The sequence below is a fragment of the Diabrotica undecimpunctata genome, chromosome 3, assembly GCF_040954645.1.
Source record: "Diabrotica undecimpunctata isolate CICGRU chromosome 3, icDiaUnde3, whole genome shotgun sequence".
Lineage (NCBI taxonomy): Eukaryota > Metazoa > Arthropoda > Insecta > Coleoptera > Chrysomelidae > Diabrotica > Diabrotica undecimpunctata.
This window is the reverse complement of record NC_092805.1, coordinates 32,983,411-33,006,873: the sequence shown is the minus strand read 5'-3', so window position 1 is coordinate 33,006,873 and position 23,463 is coordinate 32,983,411. Positions and strand designations below refer to the sequence as shown.

Here is a 23,463-nt window from a genome sequence, read left to right as displayed (position 1 = left end):
ATTAGAAACGCATTTCATAATGTTACGTCACAAATGTCAAACGTCAGTAAATCATTTGAATCGATTATTTCTGAAAGGGCTTAAGTGCTATTTCGGCCATGTTTCTTTTAATATGCGAAATTAATCATTGACCCAAAACCTACCGTTTGGTGCAGAAATGAACTAAATTCGATTATTCCTTACTTGCATTTCTGTGTGAGAAAATAATGGTTTAGCGCAGAAAGGACCTAAGTAAACTAATTTAGTCCCTTTAAGAAATAAATATTTAAATTTGTGTCATGCTGTATTTGACCTTTCGCTCTGTTTTGGTTTAAAATGCAAGCCTCGTGTTGCGAAATATTTTCAGTGATTTACCGGCTTCGATACTGTGTGCAGTTAAGAGTAATATAATCATATTTTTCTGGCAATATCTCTAGTACGGACGAAAATAGAAGCACTGAAAGTGAAGGGTAGCCACCTCAATCAGATAATCTTAGAAAAAGATGGCGAGGTGTGAGAAATTATGATAATTACCAAAGAAATTTAATCAAAAAAGCTAGATTCAGTGGGGACTGCGTATACAGATTATAAAGGCAAGATAGTTGCTGCCACGCAATCGGAGGTGCTGGCAAGTAAGTTAAATAAAGTTATATATTGAATAACCTAGGTATATAGATGCGATATTTTTTAGATGTAAAATGCAGTGTTTTACTAAGCTAAACCATGAGCAAAAGCTAATAGTATTTGAGAATTTCTGCAAAATGCAAAACAGGGATGAACAGGATATATATCTTCAAGGCCTGATACATCAGAAAAATGTAGCAAAACAATAAATTAAGGGAAGTATATTTTGATCATTTTATTCGCGTTGGAGATCTGAAAGTAAAAATGTGTTGTAGGGCTTTTTTAAATTTCCATTCTGTATCTGAAAAAAGAATAAAGCGAATAAAATCATTGACTAAAAATAATTTGACTCCTAGAGATAAACGTGGCAAAAATATTAAACGGGTAATGCCAGAAGATCAAAACATATTAATTCGTCAGCACATTCAAAACTATCCAGTAAAAGAAAGTCACTATTCAGAAAAAGAATATAAATATCTAAATAGTAGGCTTAATATAGAAATTATGTACGAAATGTTTAGGTCCAAGTATCCTGAAAAGAAAATTAAATACAGCATTATTAGTCATCTTTTCGCGAAAACTTTTTGAAATTTCTTCTTCTTGTTGTGCCACTCCTATCGGAGATTGGAAATCATCAAGGTATCACCATATGAGATATAAGGGCTTGTCAAAATGTGGCCACTTATACACTCCCACGGTGCCTTACAGAGGGCCTTCGACCAGTCTATTCGAAGAACCCTCTGCGTATCTTCCATCTTAGGTATTTCTTACATAGGAAATAAATGAAACTCGGTTTAGGAGGTGGGCAAGGCCCAACCACAGAGTCTAAAGTGTTTGTAGAACTGGAGCAGCGCCCCGACATCGGACTCCCAGGGTGCAGAGACCCTATTTGGGAGCCGAGACTAGACTGATCCGAGAGCTGAAAAATGTCTTTTATAAGTATATTAATATTTATATGGCATTTTCAGATCTCTCGGCCAATAGAAAAATATAAAGATGTTCAAAGGCGGGGCGATGCGCATCAGGGTGCGTATTAGTCCAAGACTAAGGCACCAGGATGACAAAGGCTATCCTGATCTTGTTTACAGCTGATCTAAAGAGTTCATCTGTGGTACAGCCAAACCACTCTCTCAAATTACGCAACCATGACATTCTTCTACGGCCTGGATTCCGTTTTCCTTCTATTTTTCCTTGCATTATATTTTGAAGTAATGCGTATTTATGTCCTCTCATCAGGTGACCCAAATATTCGAGTTTTCTTCGTTTGATCGTTGACAAAATTTCTGGGTCTTTTCCTATCCTTCGCATTACTTCAAAGTTTGTGACTCTTTCAACCCAACTTATCTTGAGCATTCGACGGTAGCACCACATCTCGAAATATTTATATTAAATATTTTTTGTTGTTCTGTTTGAGAGTCCAGGCCTCTACACCGTATAATAGCGTGACTTGGCCGTCCTCAAACAGACGCATGCGTAAAATGTGCAGAGTTGAATTTAAAAATCAAAAGTTCCTCTCTGGGAGATGCCTCAAAAAAAGTGGCTGTTGCAGAATTATTGGTACGCAAAAAAGGGCCAAGTTTTATACAAATTTAAAGGATACTGTTAAAGAGTCTCACAATAGGAACGACTTGGTAGGGCTCGCATTTGACTATATGCAAAATTTTCATTTACCACATATACCCGTACAAGAAGTCTTCTATAAGATCCAACTAACGGTTAATGTATTTTGCATTCATAATCTTAAAACAGAAAATCCTTTTTCTATATTTATCACGAAGGACAGGCCAATAAGTGCCCTAATGAAGTACGCACGTTTTGGCTTATATAAAAAATAACATACCACCCAACATAAAAGAGTTGAAACTTTTTTGTGACAACTGCCCTGGGCAAAATAAGAACCACACTATTAAAAGATTATGTTTGGCCCTTACAGATATGAGGCACTTCGATAAAATTGAACATTATTTTCCCATTAGAGGGCACTCCTTCTTGCCCTGTGACAGTGATTTCGGTGTCATAAAAAGATACTTAAAAAAATTTGACAAAATATTTGAAATTCATAAGAACACAGAAATTATTATTAATTCAAGTGCCAAAAGCAAGTTTACTATAAAAGAAGTTCAAACTAGTGAGATTCTTGATTTTAAGGAATGGTGGTCTAGGTATTATAAAAAGACAAGCCTGTCCACTAAATCTCAACAAATAAATGTTCCTCGATCTCAAAAAACTCATTTTGCAATTTCGACCTTTAACCCTTATGTATTTAGCTCCGAAACTTCAGGTTATGTACGGGCATCGGAATATATTATATATATTAAAGGGCCTGCGTAGCGCAAGCGGTAGGATGCTTGCCTCGCATGCCGGTGCTCCGGAGTTCGAATCCTACCGCCGGCAAGAACAACTAGACATTTTTAAAAATGTCTATAGGCGCCAGGTCGACTCAGCCTGAATAAAATGAGTACCTTGGGTAAAACCAGAGGTAATAATAGGCGGTTGAAGCGTAGCACTGGCCATGTTACCTTCCTTGTATACCGTAGGCCCTAGATATAGCAGACTACCCTGCTATACTCCCAAAGCCGCGAAGCGGTATAAAACGGGAGACTATTATTATTATCGGAATATATTAATAGCATTTTTCGTGTTAATCACTTCCATTTGGCTTTACTGAAACACAACAGCCAATTTAATATCGAATGGTCCAAAATACCAGCATATCCTGAAGACATGGTGCCAATTTTGGAAACAAAAATGGGCCATTTGCAAAGCCTTCACCAGTGGGTACCAGAAGATAAGCAAGAATTTTACGTCAACATAATAAATTCCTGGAAGACCAAGAAATCCAAAACCACAGCATCTTAATAGAAGTGAAAACCATGCTTTTTTTTTCGATTTTGTTTTAAACTTTGTAAGAATAATGTTTTATTTCTGTTTTATATTATATTATTTCTTTAATTTGGGTTAAATATATTTTTGTGGCTATTTTTCACAATAAAATTGTGATATTATAGGATTATATACACACCTACAAAAAATAAATTTGCTTTATAAAATGTATACTTCTGAACGGACCCAAGTTAATTTTTTTGAAAAATCTGTCCAATAAAGAAAATCCAAAACTCTAGATTGATTTGATTAATACACATCCTCTAACCAAACCACATTAATGAAAAAAATAATAAAAAACTTATATTATCAAGAAGTTAAAAATAAACATTTTTTTGTTTTTCTCAAAACTTGAAAATATCACTTAGTTCCTTTAAGAAATAATAGATTCATTTGAAAATCATCTTCAAGCATGTGTTGACGTTATGAGAAATCATATCGAACACATTATACGTTTATGATGGTGATATAAAGTACGGGGTGATGCATTTAAAAACAATGAGCAGTTTGTGGTTTGACTTACCCTGTATTAGATTTAAAGAGTTAGCATATCTTAATAAATATTGACAATTATTTTAAAATTATCGCTACGACAGGTCAGATTTTCATTGAAAATTGGTTATACCTTTTTAAATATTCTGTATAAAACAAAACGTTTGTCTTGTAACGTTTCATTTAAAAACAAAACCATATCTTTGATGCGGCACTGTTATGAAAGACCCTGTATATTTGTTAATTTATGTTAAAATTTGAAGCTGACAGCTGTCTCTTTTGTAAATAACTTTTTTTGGTATCTCCTATAATAGCAAATATAACATGCATTGTCTAAAAGTGGATCACTCTGTATAGTTATATAAAATTAGGAATTCATTTCCTTCATTCATTTAAGTTAAGAGTTAGTGGGCACCCCCTAAACGCCCAAAAGTTTAACTTCATATCGACTGTTATTGAGAAATTTTACTGTATAAAAAATAATTAACAAAAACTAAACAATAATAGAAAATTTTTTTATTAATTTACACTAAAATGTGTAACTTTGTACATAATATGCATATAAATAGGCTCAAGGATACATCTAGGATCTCCATCATTATCGGACCAGTATTATTTTCCATAAGCATCTCAATAAAAAAATTTCGGGTTTTCGTTCTGATCGATTTTGTTTTGATCAAACACGTTCTGAGAGCTCTTAAGCGGCTTATTGGAGTACTAAATGATTTAAAAGTAAAAATCTCCAAGATCCTTATACTCCTATCGTAGCCTCGTTAGACAGTAAAATGAATCTTGGCCCAATACTGGTAAGTTTCCTCATTTTCAAGGCAGTATAAAGTCTTTTGTACTTGTTACAGACCACAGTCTAATAACCTTTCCAAAAAAATAAATATAAAAAGCTTACAATTTACACTTTTAAGAATTAAGTTACATATGAAATTAGTATTTATTAAATAGTTGCCTACATTTCAGATCTGTAATTATAATACAAGAAGAATAATATATAGGCATACTATTAACTTATTCTTCCCGATTTATAATATGTTTCAAAAGAATAATCATTATAAATAAAATTAAAAAGCAAATATTGTTGTTGTCTGACTGATATTAGCAATCCAATGTTATACTTAAAAAATCCGATGTTATCGATAAGTTTATTATTACACCTACACATTCCTTATTGCATCTTAGTTACAGATTATTGGTAGAAGTGCAACAAAAAATATCTAGGCCAAATATGGGTGAAATCTTTATGAAAGTAGCATATTGTCTTAATCTAGACCAAATGTGGACAAAACCTTTGAGTAACACAGCTATGATAGCAATTGGGCACTGAATATCGATTAAAAGGTGTATTGAAGTATGAAATCTTAATATTGACCAAATATGGTTAAAACCGTTTAATGGATGTAGAATATGGTTGCCGAAGTCAGCGAACTCTAATGTAGATAAATGTGGATGAAAACGTTTTCTAAAGATAATTAGTTCAATGTAAATGAAAACATTTCTTGTAGGTAACTCTGGGGGCAATTGGTCCTAATCAACTGTGGATTTGCAGAATTCATTTGGATTTGCAAAATTCAGTTAGAAACATTATAGACAAATGGTGAATGAAAACGTTTGCTGAGAGTAACTGTGTTAGCACCTAACTGTAATATAGACTAACAGCCGGTTTCCGAAAGGCTGATCATTATCAAAATTAGGTAATCTACTGTTAACAGTCGATTAAATGCATTTTGAGTTGCAGAAACATCGATCAAACTTCAATCACATAACACACATTAACTAATCTAACAAGCAAATAATCGATGATTAACAGCCTGTCAGAAGTATTTTGGGTTTCCGAAACGCTAATTATCGTTTTATCTATGTCAAACTTCTGTCATACTAGCTTGTCAGGTAATCTGAGATTTTTGGACGATTAATCTTATAATCTTTGGTTATGTACCAATGGTTGTAAGTAAATAAAATAGAATCTTTGGTTACGTTGTAAGATACATAAACCTAAGGTGTTTTATAAAAAGCTGTTGTTTAGAAAGAACCCAAAAACATTGTTACAAAGGTTCATTTTAAGAATTAAAGATAATAAATGACAAATTGGTAAACATTAACGAACGACACAAAATTATTAGTTAGTTAGGTTATGTTTGTTTGTTGATTTTCAGAATGCAGATTACACATAAACAGGAATGATGGTAAAGTGAAACAGCAACAATACTTTTTTTAATTTAGAGCAAGATAAAGAACAATTCGTACAGAAATAATAAACGATTACAATCGATTCTACTGTTTCCAAGTAAAATCGTATGTCAAATAATCTATAATCGGTGATTACGTAATTTTACCATAATTTTCGTTTCGGAAACCTGTCGCTTGTTAACAATTGATCAAATTTGATACTTGATTACATGATTAGAGATTTGAATAACGTTTCGGAAACCGGCCGTAAATATGCTTGAAAATGTTTATTGCTGGTAACAGTTAATCTTAACATGTGGACTAGAATGTTTGCTAAAGGCAACTATCTCTAATATAGGCAAATATGGATGAAAACATTTGCTGAAGTAAGTAAGAAAGTAGCATTTGTTCTCAATATGAAATGTACCACATATGGACTAACACGTAGGTAGCTGACTTAGATAGGCGGCTAACATAGATCCAATATGGATAAAAACGTTTATGTAAAATTAGTTATCGGAATAGTTAGCCTCAATATAGACTAAATATCAATTCAAACGTCTTTTGAAGATAGTTATGACAAATTGGCTTTAATATAAACCAAATAAGGAAGGAATCTTTAGATAAAGGAAATTGCAGGTAGCCGTTAACATTAATATGATTGATTATATTTATTGAAGGTATCAGTTAATAAAAAAGGTAAAAGAAATAATTAACTAGACTTACTCACAATCAATTTAATTTAACTATCCAGACGACCGGTTTCGCTTTCTACAATATGCAAAGCATCTTCAGGTCACGATACAAAGTTAAATAAATGCTGAAATAATAAACCCATATTAGGGTGTTGTCTAATAAAGATAAACAAAGATAGATGATATAAATTATATAAATTACAGTAATTATGCCAATATTACATGTCTGTGGTTTTTCAAAATGAATAAAATGTTTAAGCAGACAAGGTAAAACCCACAAATTGGTAAAATAGTCTATTAAACTGTAATGAATTAATAAATAAACAAATAAATAAAACATTACTTACATGCCGGTACTCTATTAATTGATGGTTGAAAGAACATAGTTACTATCTTGTATTGTTGATTGGAGAACTCAAGTCTTCTATTGTAATTTTTTAACAGTAAACGGGGAAGTTCTTGAGGAGACAGATTTTATCCAATGAAGTAGAGATAGGTGAAATGTAATTGTTTGTTTGATGAAAGTAATGTTCTATACCATTAAGTTCTTTAAAAGTTATTTATATTTATTCTAGAGATATATTTATGAAATGTGTGTTATTTATTGAGATTTTTATTTTTGAAGGTGACAGTTGTGAGACAATGAATGAGACAATCTCATTCATTGTCTCACAACTGTCACCTTCAAAAATAAAAATCTCAAAAAAAATCTCAATAAATAACACACATTTCATAAATATATCTCTTGAATAAATATAAATAACTTTTAAAGAACTTATTGGTATAGAACATTACTTTCATCAAACAAACAATTACATTTCACCTATCTCTAACTTCATTGGATAAAATCTGTCTCCTCAAGAACTTCCCCGTTTACTGTTAAACAATTACAATAGAAGACTTGAGTTCTCCAATCAAAAATACAAGATAGTTTGAACCATGTTCTTTCAACCATCAATTAATAGAGTACCGGCATGTAAGTAATGTTTTATTTATTTGTAATTTGTGGGTCTTACCTTGTCTGCTTAAACATTTTATTCATTTTGAAAAACCACAGACATGTAATATTGGCATAATTACTGTAATTTATATAATTTATATCATCTATCTTTGTTTATCTTTATTAGACAACACCCTAATATGGGTTTATTATTTCAGCATTTATTTAACTTTGTATCGTGACCTGAAGATGCTTTGCATATTGTAGAAAGCGAAACCGGTCGTCTGGATAGTTAAATTAAATTGATTGTGAGTAAGTCTAATTTATTATTTCTTTTACCTTTTGAAATGGACTCACACAAGCAACACATTCATGATTTGTATCAGTTAATCTTCATCACGTAGGGACTTAAAATGTTCATTGAAGTTCAGTTAGTCTTGAAATGTACCAAACGTAGACACAGTTAACTTTAATCGATGTCAAATATCGATGAAACGTTTGCTGAAAATAAAGATAATTGTGGCATCTGTGTTCGATATAGATATATAAATTTGGGTTTAAGTGTTTGCTATCAAGCTTAATATAGACTAAATAAGCTTGAAAATGTTTATTTTAGGTAGCGGTTGGTTTTACTATGTACAAATTTGGAATAAAATTTTTTCGGAAAGCAAATTAAATTTATTCTCAAGAAACTGTTTGTTGAAGATAATTATGGTAACAGTAAAGTCCAAATATAAACTTAAATTTTGATAGGGGCAGCTGCTGACTTTAATATTTGACCAAATATAGTTAAAAATCTTTACTGAACGTAGCAGTTGGTCTTAATATGTGCCAAGATAGATCAAATATGGATAAAAACGTTCGCTAAAATGATTTTTGGCCTCTTTGGATATGATCAAATATGAACATAAATTTTGCTTAAATGAACAGGTACCTTCAAGTTTTCTTGAAGGTATCTGTGGCATCGGTTGGTACCATTAAATCGAAAGTGGACGAAAGCACTAATGGTAGAATGTAACACCAGTCAAAAGAAATTGTGTAAAGGTAATCAAATATATAGAAATACACAAGAAAATTTTTGCAAATAATTAGTTAAATATTAGAAGATATGTTTGGTGAGTTACCTTTTTGTTATAAGTTTGTATATTTTAAACCAAAGACATGATATATTATAATATATTGAAGATACAAAGACATCAGTCAAAAAACAACGTAGTAAAAATTTGTAAAAGAATTCTTTTAGTTATACATGTATACATATATAAGACGAGAAATATTCATAATTAAGAACAATTCATTATAAATCCGATATTTAAGGTCAAATTAACAGTAAAAAATAGTCAATACAAAATAAAACAAATAATAAAATCGACTGTTTTGTTAAGTTCTTATAACTGAATATCTCAAAACTTAAAATTTTTGATCTGTTGACAAATGAAAGTTACATATATCTGCTTTATCATATAACAGAATTCTTCGGTATTCTTTATGATGAACTCACTCAGTCTTACCTTATATATCAATAGAATTACCATAAAATATTGATAAAGAGATAAGAGAAAAATATCTGAAAAACTTCATTTAACAGTAGTGTAGGTTTTCAAAACACTCCTCGATTGAATCTGTTGTGATCTACCGTACGTTTTGAGACTAGGCTGTACTTCATTGTTGGATCTGCTATATTTCGTTACCTTGGGGGCATCGTCTAAGGATTTTCTTTTGTTATTCTTGCCTAGAATCATGTATTTAATCGCTTCAGGCATGCCGTCTAGTTCGTACATGGCGTCGTGGGGGCTGGTACCGAAAAAGTTCTTCAGTTTCGTATTTGCGTTGAATTGGAGCAGCATTTCGACCATTTCCACTAAAACAAAATAAAGATTTAAATTGCTTCACTATGCAACTATTGGGACGACTAAATATATGGTGGTGACAGAAAGAACAATGTCAGTCGTAAATTAGGATGTATGAATCAACAATCGTCTTATTTTTAAAGTATGTTTGGGCAATGAGGCTGATGTTGCTACACGCGAAGTACGCATGCGTCAAACGCCAGCAGGTGATAGCTATTTAGAGTGCAGTATCTTTCAGGTATGTAAGAAACAGATTCCCAAAAAAATAACTGGACCCCTATATAGAGAAACAAAAATGAGGAAGAGGGAGTAAGACTGCCAAAATACAAAGGAGTTTTGACAATATAATTTGTTTTCCTGTTTATAGTTTCGTTTTGATGTTCTGATGAAGGAAGTACTTTTCCTAAAGTTTAACAAACAAAAAAAAACCAAACATGTAGTAACCAAACCTGGCAAACCTGGGCATCCCCTTTTCCGAGTCCGTCCTTCATCTCAAAGGATCCAGAATTTTCTCGATGTATCCTAACGCTGGCTTTTAAGTTAAGACATTGTCATTCTTGTTAATCGGATAAGTTTTTTTGGTATACCAAACTCACGCATTGATTGGTATAGTACTGTTCTCTTGACACTGCCGTATGCTGCCTTAAAGTCGACGAAGAGGTGATGGGTTTCAAAGTTAAATTCTGTTTTCTAGAGGTTCTGTCTTATTGAATGAATTTGATCAATTGTTGATTATTCTTGAGTAAATCCGGCCTGGTATTTTCCAACTATACCAACTGTGTAAGCCTTTCGTAGAGAATATTTGCTAATATTTTGTAAGCAGTTGGTAACAGGGTTATACCTCTGTAATTGTCACACTGGAGCTGATCGCCTTTTTATGTAACGCGCATATCATGCCTTGAGAGCATTCACAGGGCATGGTTTTGGGACAGGCATTTTGGGCAGGCATTTTGCCAGACAAGAAGTAAAAGTTTATGCAGTGCTTGTAGCAGGGCGTCGCCACCATTCTCGTAGAGCTCACTACAAATTTGATTAGTTCCTGGTGCTTTATTATTTTTAAGCTTTTTAATGGCTTGGGCATCTGTTGGACCTACTTCTTCAGTGGTAGGTGGTCTTTCATTTGGGTTGAATAGATTCCAATCATTTCGATCTGCTACGGTGTTATCTGCTTCTTCGATATAATGGCCGTTAAATTTTGCGTCGAAAAATTTAACCCATCGGTTCAAGATTGAGGCTGTATCACTTGGGATATTTCCTTCTCCATCCTTACAGCTCCCTATTGTTGGCTTAAACTCTTTATTCATTTTGTTTACATTTCTGTAGAACTTTCCAGTTTCTTTTGGATTTCTTAGCCATTCAGGACAAAAATGTACGAGACGATATTACATAGAGAATACCAAACCCAATACAAAGAATAAGAAAGATATACAAATAAGAAAACGAAAATATGGAAGAAAATATTGACAATGCATATGACATAATCGAGTGAAATGGAGAATCCCATGAAAAGGGATTACAGTCCAAAAATAAACCAACAGCAATATGTAAATATGTAACTATTCAAAACAAGTTCCGAAAAAACTTAGGAAAGTGGCAATAAGTCTTAAATACCGAACTTTTCAGAACAACTAGCAGCAATACTCGCATACTACTATTTATAGAGAAGCAACTCGCAGTAATTAGGAGAAACTTTAGGCAAAGAAGGGGATGAAAGGAATGAGAATTGTGATTGTGTATTGTTATGAAAGTTCCGCAAGATTTATCCCACATAGAAAAAGTCTCTTGGCGATAAAGAAGTACTTCGAGAACACTCAAAATGACAACGAAACTTCATGAAATGTCTAGCGAAGCTTGGAACGTCAGAAAATATACAAAGAAATGTTTTTGACAGTTTAAAATAGAAGTATTTTGAGTTTTGAAGATTATAGTTGTTATTTAGTTATTGTAAACAAGTATTGTAATATTGTTGGTGTTCCGAATAAAATTGATTTCAAAGAAGTGTAACATTGGTGAAAGCGGTGGGAGATTAAAGAAATAACAAACAATTGTGAATGGTTAATACGAGATCTACAGAATTTAATAAAGAAATAAACATTCGGACCACCTACAAGGTAATTAAAAATGAAAGAAAATAAAGAGAAACGAGAGTCTGGACCACCTGCAAGGTATTTAAATATGAAAGAAAATAAAGAGAAACGTAGGTAAGAAGAGAAAGAGGGGACAAGAAGGAGAAGCGTAGACAAGAAAAGGAAGAATTGAAAGAGAAGCATATACAAAAGGAAGAACTGAAAGAAAAGCGAGGACCAGGAAAGGAAAGAGATACGTAGAAAAGTAGAGTTACAAATCATAAATAGTGTATCTCAAATTCAAGAAAATAGTAGAAAATAAAATAGTAGATCAACAAAACAGTGTGAAAACCGATTTAGAAAAAGAATTAACACAATAACAAAACGATTTAAAACAACGCCAAAATTATTAAGAAAATAAAATTAAGAAGTATGGAAGTATAGGGGAAGGTGTTGTACCTTGGGTGTGTGTGTACCTTGGTCCACTTACTAATACTACTACAAAGAAAGGATTTAACGGTTACAGGCAATAGCTAATTGTTTCCACCAGTCATAGAGGGCGATAAAGTGCTATTTGAACGTTATGAATGAATATTTGGATTAAATATTTAACTAATTATAAATTGTAGTTTACATTTTTATTTGCCATAAATAGTTTTTCTTAAAAGTATATTTTTCACATGTTTTATTTAATAAAAAATCAGGACATCGCCACTTTGTACCTCGGACCTAGTTTAGGGCTTGTACCTTGGACAGGTCCAGGGTACAATGCCATAATTTTTGAATGATTTTATTATCTGATTTTGTGTTGTTTTTATATACGTATAAGTATACTTTTTTAAATAAATACTAAACTAAGTTTTCTTTTTCAGAATAAAGGTAACCATGCCTCGCAGCAACAGCGGAAATAAAAGACGACCTATTAATCCAAGCAGTATCAAGTGTGCAGTAGAAAAAGATCTCAATGGTGAATTGTCCATACGGGAAGCTTCTCGCTGTTATAATGTGTCTAAAACAATACTTATTAGGCACATGACTAAACATAAAAATTTAGAAGGTACGGCGGAGTTTTGTTGTGAAGCGAGCAATAAAACTCAACAAGTTTTTTCAATTGAAGTAGAAAATAGTTTTAAAGATTATTTAATAACAGCAGCACGGTCATAATATTAGGTTTAACCAAATTTTTTGAGAATATTTAAAAAGGACTAAAAGAAAAATTTAGGATGGAATGTGTAATGTAAATGTATAAATCTAGCTTTGTTCCCTCAGTCTATCCTTATGTTATATAGTTACCTCCTAGCCGTTGCCTGTCTTGTGTTGTAATAAAGTCGCTATGAAAGGCACCTTAGCGTGAAAAGTATCCCTACATTATGTAATCCCTTGTTGGTTCTAAATATTCACTTTAAGTTGGTTAGGGCATTGAATGAAACGAATGAATGTATGGTTTTTTATCAATCTACTGATTTTTGTGATACTGACGTTTACATATTTTAATCTCTACCTCTATGCGAAGTACTATTTTGTTAATAAATGTAATAGGTCAATACATCATTAACAAATTCAAGTAGTCAAATACATTATCGTGGCTGAATGGATCAAGTTATCCATTATTTCAAAATAAGAAAGCCGGCAAAGGATGGCTAAGATATTTCCTAAGGCGTTACACAGTAGAATTATCACTTCGAAAACCGGAGCCTACAAGCCTAGCAAGATCCACCTCGTTTAATAAAGTCAATGTCAGCTCATTTTTTAGAAATTACAAGAAAGCTCTATCTCGAAATGAATTTTCGCCACACAAAATTTGGAACTGTGATGAATCTGGTTTTACAACCTTCCATGTCCCTCCTAAAATAATTGGTCCAAAAGGCATAAAACAACTTGGACAGATGACAAGTGGAGAAAGAGGACAGAATATTACTGTAATTGCGGCAGTAAATGCCTCTGGTACTCATATTCCACCTATGATGGTGTTTCCTAGAGTACATTTCAAATCCCTTATGTTGAAAGGAGCTCCTGTAGGCCCAATTGGAGGTGCCAATTCATCTGGCTGGTCTAATGAGTCACTTTTTTTGCAGTTCCTGGAGCATTTTAAATGTCATGTACAACCATCTATTGAAGACCCAGTTATTTTACTTCTGGACAACCCTGATAGTCACGTTAATATACCAGTGATTCAGTTTTGTCAAAACAATGGCATAACATTGGTTACTTTCCATCCTCACACAAGCCACAAGCTTCAGCCGCTCGATAGGATTGTCTTTGGGCCCTTGAAAACGTATTACAATGCAGCTTGTAGTGAATGGATGCTTATGCACCCAGGACAGCCTATAAGTATCTACGACGTTGTAGAGTTAATAGGGAAAGCATTTCCAAAAGCTTTTTGTCCATCGAATATTCTTAAAAGATTTGAAGTATCGGGGCTTTAACCCCTTAATGAAGACATATTCCAAGAACACGATTTTCTCACCTCTTATGTTTCGGATTGTCCACTAGAAAACAACAACAATGGTGTTAATGCTCAATCTGAAAGTACCGAGAAATTTGATGTTCAATTTAAAACTTCAAATGGTTTATGTGATGTTGTAGCCTGTTCAAATGTTGCTTTAGCTAATCAGACCGAAAACTGTTATAGTATTCTAAATAATCGAAACCAAATTAATTCACCTTCGACATCTGTTGCTGTTACTCCAGAAATGTCCATTTCCTAAAGCACCTCCCCGAAAAAAGGTCAGTGGAGGAAGACCACGAGGGAAATCTCGCATATTGACAGACACTCCCAAAAAATATGAAATATCACAGTTAAAAAAAGTAAAACCAACTACTCTTAAAAATACTAAAAGGCAAGTTTTTAGAGATTCTACGTAAAAGAGTTTATCAAAAAGAAGAAAAACTTTTACTTCTAAGGACACCAAGAAGTAATTATCATCAAGTTCAGAATCCGAAAATGAAAACTTATCCCTTAGCAGTGAAAGCAGTGACGATAAAATTGGAAGGAGCATATTCAAGAGAGGAAGAAGCAACACTGCTGGAGAACAAGTTTGGAAATGCTGATTTAAAAGCTGGCTACTTTGTATTGGTGAAAGTTCAGGGGAAAAAAAGGTTCAGTTATTATTTAGCTGAAATAATACGTTGTGACGACGAAAACGAACTAAAATATTTACGTCGGTATAAAAACACCGATAAGTTCTTCAATGATGCAACTACAAGCTTTAATTTTCTCGAAGAAGATGTAATTGCAAAATTACCCCCTCCAATTTACGTTAGTGGAACAGCTCGTCAAGCTCAAATGTTGAGATTTGGAATAAGTTTTGGACAATATGACGTTGAATGACCACAAATATGTTTAATTTTGCTTTTTTTCTTTATAAAAATAATTTTAAGAGTTTCGTTTGAATGAAATTTAGATCTGAAAGAAGCGGTTTATTTATGCTTGTCGAAAATGTTAACCCTATTTACTATTTTCATTTTTATGCATTTTAAGTTGTGATATCATTTTGGTAACTGAATTAATGTTCCAAGATACAATACTAGGAGGTCCAAGGTACAAAACCAATACGTTAAATAGTAAAATAGTTACAGGTCATTAAAAAAAGGGTCCCAAGGTACAACATTCTCCCCTACAGATCTAAGCGACGGGACTACAGAAGAAACAAAATGCAGGAATTGCCAGCACAGACCAGCAAAGCAATTTAACAAAATATAAAATGTTGCGCATAATCGTATCAATTATAATAGTTTTCTGTTGGGAAATATTTTGTATTATTATGATGGATATTCTGACGATTTTCCTATTAATTAAAAGTAATGGTGTATTTACATGCTTGTTATAGATATAGTACTGTTTCATTATATGATAATTTTTTATCTTTTGCGCTCGATGTTAAGAATCAAGAGTATATCGCACTTGATAGACAAATCTGATATCAAAGATGAGTTCACCACTTAAGCTTTGGCAGACAGATAAAAACAAATATTTACAACCGAAAATGATTTTTTTTTTGTTTTCAAAGTATTCTCCACGTCACACATTTTTCCATGCGTTTTTGGCCTATTTTTTATCATTGCTGGTTTCGTTTTCTTTATCCATCCGCCATTTTACTAATCATTTAAATTTTAAAATTTACCCCATTGAGATTTGGATATATTTCAAAGTATCTTTTCCGCTATAGGTATACTACAAGTTATCCGCGAATAGATAACTCCAAAATATGAGTTTTAAAAGCATCAACGGTTTCCCATGAAGTCGAAAAGGAGAATCTTACGATGGCAAATAGACGACATGTATATATTCCCGTTTGTATATTCTTCGAATAACTCAATATAATTAATTTAAATGGTTTTGCTTATGTAATGATTTGATAAGTTTTATGACGGATTTGAGTTCTTTATAACTCTCGGCTTAAAATTTATTGACCCCATCTTTTGCAATTTAGCTGTATTTAGTATTACCCACTCCAATGACCCTCCCGAAGATGAGCAACGGGTTCTTTATAACGTTACTGTGTACGATGGGCTTATTATCACCTAATCTTCTTATCTTTGACTACCTTGAGCTGTTTTTCGTTATAATAATAGTTCCGAAATCCGAAACAGTGCATTTCCAAAGAAATTTTTATAAAAAAACGTAAATTTATAGATACATATAAGCATACCTATATATTAAAGATACATATAAGATAAGTATAGCATATTAACATTGTTATTGACTTACCATCGTGCTTCTCGGCGGCATGAAACAGTGCCGTTCTTCCAGAGATTTGATCTTTGAGATTGGGATCAGCATCAGCATCCAAAAGTATTTCGGCACATTCGAAATATTTGTTTAAACAACATATCATCAACGGCGTTAGACCTAAAAAAACAAAAAACAGAAATTAATGCATGCAGTTTCTAATTGATCTTAACAAAGATCGTGCAACAAAATCGGTGCACGCTTTCGGATGTCTCTCTTATGCCGTGTCTGCTTGTACTGAAACCTAAAGAGCTTGTATTTGTGGTTCAACAGGCTAATGGATCTATAATTCTCTAGGTCCGTTCTATAGCTCGGCCCATAGTGAATAATTGTGATTCGCCGAATACTACATGTATGAATAGCGATTATTCGTCATGGGTAACCCATACCGTTGATTGAATATTATACAATCAACGCCCATACACACTAGATGCTGAATATTGCCAAATAGCATTATTCATTATTCGGGACTCGCCGAATACCGCATGTCTGTGCGCGGATCTATAAGACATGTAATCATATTCAAAATTTCCATTGTGTAAATTAATAAATTCAAATTCAAACATTAATAATGATAATACACAAGCATTCAAGGACGTTTGTTGTGAAAAAAAGTTTTGTTTTTAAAAATTATCGCTGGGGGAATAAAGGTATTATAAATATACTTTGTTATATTATTGTTAAAAGATAAGCCAGTGTTAAAATAAATATATTATACACAAAAAGGGGTTTTCACAACAGCTGCGTTGTTATTATAATTAAAACTCGAATGTAGTAATTCGAAATGATAAAGAATAAAGAAAACGCCATTCATTATCAGGCTGTTCGAGAATCTTATCTGTTAATTAGATATGAGAGTATGTATTACCACAGACAGCGAGCGTATAAGGCTTAAATCGCACTCGACCGCAAACCGGACACTTTTTTCCAAACAAAGTAACAAGGTTATGCTTAAAAGTTAACAAAGAAATTCATAAAAATTTGGCAAGATTTCAATTGAACGATGTCGCTTTCTGACAAATATGAAAGAATTATTCCCTAAAATCGAGTATTACTGACATACTTTTGTCACAATAACAGTCTTATCCTGCGATGCATGCCCCGATTCGTGTAAGAACGTCTCTTCTAACTGTACCACTGAGTAAAGCTCACCGTAGTTCCGTCTGATCCTTCTTTTAGGATTTCCTGTACATACTCTATGTGGTTTAAATCCGGACTTCTAGTTGGACACTCCATCAAAAATTAAGGTTATCTTGCATGGGACGAAAGTGTTCTTTAACACATGGTACGAAAGTTATCACGTGTTCTTTAAGAAATTCCCTTATGCATTATTAGCGTTAAGTTAAGAATGCCTCTTCGAAAGGATAAAAGGAATCCGTGAGAACTTTTAACCAAATGTATGTGTTGTAGCAACGTAATTATGAATATATCGTTCTCCGACTGATCCTGTAAAGAGTACGATTCGCTATACATCTATATTCCAATTGACATGACATGAGTTCTCTCAAATTCCGTCTGCGATTATCTGCAGTCGAAAAAGGCCAGCAACAGATGAAGTAAAGTAATGGATCATGAACATCCACCAATCGTCTAGCTAAAATCGTCTAGATGCGATAGATACTTGCGATTTTTGTGTGTGGGGATCCATAAAATTAATGGGTTATTCGCAAACCAATAAAAACACGCGATCAGTTTTGGAGGCGAATTCAGGATGCCTGCGACGAATTTAGAAACAATAGGGGATTTTTTTAAGAATTCGGCGATCTTTACGTACGCTAAGTCTCATTACTATATGGTCACGGGTCTTTTTCCTATAAAGTTTTGAAATGGCAGCGCCCATTGAAAATGTCGCTAAATCTGAAGTAAGCCGTGTAGGTTTTTAAATGCGCAAAATGTTCGCCCTATCAACATTTATATTTATAGGCAGATGAAGACTGTTTATGGTGAGAATGTAGTGAACGAATCTTCAGTGAAGAAATGGTGCATTATTTTCAACCAAGGAAGAACCAGTATGCACGATAAAGAACGAAATGGGAGGCCATCTTTTGTGACGGAGGAGTTGGAAGAAAAAAGTTGATGACAAAACTCCGGCGATTCACTTTAACCACGTTACATGACTCTTGTCGCTACTGATGTTGTGTAGGCTATTCCTTCCTATAGTGGGCATGAAAACCAGCTCTCATCCTATTCTTGCATTCATGTCACCTAACACAATCTTAGTGTCATTTCTGGGACATCTTCTGTAGGGTTGCTCTAGGTCTTCGAAGAACTGTTCTTTTATTTCGTCTTGTTTTTTAATCAGTTGGGACATATGCATTCATCCAACTGCAATTAAAGAATTTCCCTATTAAGTGCAATAGTAGATTCTTTGACTGTATACAGTTAAAGTCAACAATAAGACATTTTGTTCTTTGGTTAACAATAAATCCCACTCCATCTACGTGTTGACTAAAATATATGACAAAAAAATACAAATGTAGTAAAGTTTTTTGTCTAGCACTGTATTATTCAACATTAAAAAATAGATTAAAGAAATTCTAGACCAGATAAACGTCCATAAACATATATTATGACACTGTGACAATAGAAGATATCATCGGATGTTGGTAGTAATCGGTTATATTTTCTCCCGTTAAGATAAACAGATACTTTTTTTTCCTTATCTAGAGTGTATTCTAATTGTAGTACTTTATAAAGATAGTACTTTTAAATATCTGGAAAACGTGAGTGCCGGGTAACATAGATGTTTAAACACGAATTCTATTTACTATATATTAAATAATAATTTTTCCTAAAACGCAAATACCTCGAAATGAACCAATTTTGATAAACACTTTATGGTTAAATGTCAACAACGGTTACAAGTAAACAAAGAATTTATTTGTAAGAGATTAGAAAAATAATTGGAAATTTTGAGAATGTATCATTCCCTCGAAATCGTTTTTCTGCCGAAACTGGTTTTTCCCGCTAGGGTTTTACTATATTTATCTGATGTGGATTCATAGAAATTCTGTATATAGCATTCTTTGTAGATAGGTTTAATTTTTTTAGGTTCATGCACAAATAAACTACATATATTTAATAAAAAAACTGGTTCTTTATTGGGCAGAGGCGGATTAAGGCTTAGGCAACCTAGGCACGTACCTAAGGCCCGTAATTTTTGGGGTCTTTTTTACTTTTTAATTTTTATAATTAATTTTTGTTTTTATTTAACAGAAAAACGTAATACTCGTAATTATTGATGTAACGTATCTAAATTATACCGAATTGTTGATTGATAAATTCGACAAGGTTGGACAAGCGTTCCCGTGCTTAGGATGCTTGGAAAAATGCACATAAAAAATTGTCAGAGTATGAAAACTCCATTGACCACATTAACTCCATCACTAACTGTCGGAGACAGCGCTATGATTATGCATTAAATATGTGTTAAATATTCTTAAATTTAATTGGAAACGCTACTGCCGAAATTTTCATGGAAAATGAAAATTTTAACTTTTTTCAATATCGCTCAGACAGTTCTACACATAGGAATGCATTACAAAAATGTTGTAGGGGCAAACACTTGAGTATTAAACCTATTTGTGACTTCAGATGGTCTGCTTGTTCCGATGCTGTGAAATCTTTAAAGGAAAATTATGAAGAAATTAATCATTGTGTCATTTTTTCTCTAAGAGATTTCCTCAAAGATGAAAAACCATAAAGGGTCATTAGCTGTCAAATCACATAAAAAACTTGATACATTTGAGTATGTACTGTTACTTACTATGTGCGAAAAAATTTCAGAGAAAATAAATGTTTCAAACAAGACTTCAACAAAAAGATGAATATCTAAATACAGCAGTTTTAATAATATGATTCATTGAGTAACATTCATTCATGCAAGAAGCAGAAACAGTTAAAGATATTGCATATTTTATACTAATGATAAAAACGGCAGAAAATACGAAAATATTTCGTGATGAAATTCCAGAACATGAAATAAGATTTAGTGGCAAACAACATTTTAAAGCTAATATTTTATCCTCCGTTATCAGCGGTCACCTCTAATATCGGCTATTTTCAGAATGCTTAAACCAAATTGGAAATGCCAGTACTCTGGAGTTTACAGAAATGGTAAAAACAGCATGGAAATACCCGTACTCTTGACCCTCTTTATAACGGTACCCCCACAAAACGGTCGCGTCGAAAAAAACCTTTCAACCTTTTAGGTACCCCTATAAACCGATCACGGCTACTAAGAGTTTATCTGGCAAACTAATTCACTTGTAGGTACTTAGTTTAGTTACTCCTGAACTTTGCATCTGTTCATAATTATGATCTCGGTACCCTAAAAAAACGTTTAATACTTAAAAACAAAATTGATAATAAAGTGTAAAGTTCAGTACGAGTGCTAGAAAATTGGACAAGTTTGATGTTGGAAGAACAGAAGTTAACGAAATTATAAATATATCGAATTAAAGAAGCTTTTTGAAGGTTTCAATCTAAATCAGAAGAGAAAGATTCCCAAAAGTGAAAATTTTGCGATTGACAAAGTAGTTTTCAATTCTGTAAACCTTCTTCTTCTTCTTACGATGCCTATCCGTTCCGGATGTTGGTGATCAACATGGCTATCCTAACTTTGCTTGTTGCTATTCTGAATAGTTCGGTTGTCGATGTATTAAACCACTTTCTCAGGTTTTGAAGCCAAGATATTCTTCTTCTCCCTGGTCCTCTCTTTCCAAATACCTTGCCCTGAAGAATGAGTTGCAACAAGCCGTATCTCTGTTCATTCCTCATAACATGGCCAAGATATTCTAGTTAGCACTCTTTGATGGTGTTAATAATCTCGCATTCCTTGCCTATTCTACGTAGGACCTCAACATTAGTCACACGATCCACCCATGAAATTCTTAAAATACGTCTGTATCACCACATCTCGAATGTCTCGAGTTTTCTTAAAGAAGCTTCGGAAAGTGTCCAGGCCTCTACTCCGTATAATAACGTAGAAAATACATAGCATCTAATGAGAGAGATTTTGGTAGCATGTGGTAAATCGTGACTTCTGAAAAGAGACTTCATCATTATGAACGCCGATCTCGCTTTTCCTATCCTCGCGTTGTTTTATTTCACTGAAGTGATCCCATTGGCTGTTAATATTGGTACCAAGGTATGTGTAGCTGTCCACTCTGTCAATTGGATGTTGGTTAACCAAAAGCTGTGTATTTAATATTTTGCGCTTACTGATTACCATCTACTTTGTTTTCTTCGTATTAAGATCAAGTCCGTGTTCTCTACTTATATCTGGTATACGCGACATTATTCTTTGCAAACCGTTAAGACTATCTGCAAAAACTACTGCATCGTCGGCATACCTAATGTTGTTTAGACGTATTCCGTTGACTAATACGCCTTCTTGTAGTTCGCCTAGCGCTTGCTCGAAGATATATTCAAGAGTATATATTAAATAACACCGGGGACAGAATGCATCCTTGCCTCACTCCTCTATCTATGGAGACTGCCTCTTTCAATTGGTCATCCACTTTAATATTGGCTGTTTGGTTGTAATATAAATTATAGATGATTCTTAAGTCCCTATCATCTAACCCCACTTCTTTCAAGATGTTTATAAGTTTATCATGCTTTACTCTATCAAATGCCTTTTTGTAGTCGATAAAACAAGTATACACATCACAGTTAACATCCCTGCATCTTTGCATAAGCACTTGGACAGCGAATAGAGCCTCTCGGGTGCCTAAGGAATCGCGGAATCCAAACTGCGTCCATGATACTTGTTCTTCGCATTTTTTATATATTCTGCCGTGTATCACTTTCAAGAACGTTTTAAGTAAGTGGCTCATTAAGCTAATTGTTCTGTAGTCTTCGCATGTCTTGGCATTTACTTTTTTTGGTATGGTCACGAAGGTCGACTTTAACCAGCTTTGGGGTATTTTTCCAGTTACGTATATGTTGTTGAATACAGTTGTTATCCATTTTATTCCCTGTTCATCCATAAGTTTTAGGAATTCTGCACAAAACTCGTCAGGCCCTACCGCTTTACCATCTTTAGTTCTTTTAATAGCTGACGTGACTTCTTCAATGGTAATCGGGGGTCCTGTTTGGCACTCAGTGTCTTCAATGGTATTCTGCCCTTCATCTGCAAAAGTTACTTCCACATAATTCTTCCAAATGTCTAGTTTTTCTTCCGCAGTTAACAGTGGTTTGCCTTGGTTATCTACCAAACACCCAACTCTTCTAGGTTTGTATAAGCATGCGGCTTCTTTAACTTTTTTGTGCATATTAAATGAATCGTGTTTATGATGCAATTGCTGTATTTCCTCACACTGTTTTCTTAGATGTGTATCCTTAGCTATTCTAATAGCTTTTTTGATCTTTTTATCGATTCTTTTGTATAATGACATGTCTTGATCTTTGAACTTTCGCCTCTGTAAACCTAGGAATAAAAATATTCCCGTATCACGACCTCCAATTAAATAAAAGGTCTTGGGAAATTAAAAAAAAAGTACAGTAGGCGATACAGTAGACTAGCGCTAAGCTTAATACTATGTTCTCTGTATTTTTAAAATTTAAATGATACTTTTAAAATTGAATAAAGTCATTTTATTATCTATTTATTATTCATATTTTCAACAAATTACATTCTATTAAAATAATTCAATAAATTATTATGTTTGCTACTAACGCCATCAACTAAAGTATTAACAAAGCATAGCAAAGTTGTTTACTTCTGACAGATCTGGCAAATTCGGACGAAATTTTAAATTAATAATAAAATATAAATAAACATCATGTGATAGTAAATTTAATTATTACATAAACTAAATAATATGTTCAAAAATAAGAATTGTATATATTATATAAAATTATTTTAAAACGAGAATTATTATTAAAATTTAAACAGATAATTTAATATTGTCTTTACTTTTAAATTTTGACAATCGTTACGAATCTAATCTATTATTGACAGATACTCTTTTAATTTTTTACTTCTCATTTATTGTCTGTATTTTGTTAGGTTATTTTT

At 33.1% G+C, this 23,463-nt stretch overlaps 1 protein-coding gene across 1 annotated transcript in view; it reads right to left on the bottom strand.

Annotated features, from left to right (window-relative positions):
- Positions 1–4,479: 4,479 nt before the first annotated feature.
- LOC140436654 (uncharacterized) overlaps positions 4,480–23,463 on the bottom strand; it is a 65,787-nt gene continuing 46,803 nt past the window's right edge. The window contains exons 5-6 of the mRNA XM_072525655.1: positions 16,419–16,559; positions 4,480–9,652 (exon numbers count right to left, since the gene is read on the bottom strand). Of these exons, the coding sequence (XP_072381756.1) occupies positions 9,369–9,652; positions 16,419–16,559 (425 nt within the window). The 3' untranslated portion in view covers positions 4,480–9,368. The remainder of the gene's footprint in view (positions 9,653–16,418; positions 16,560–23,463) is intronic.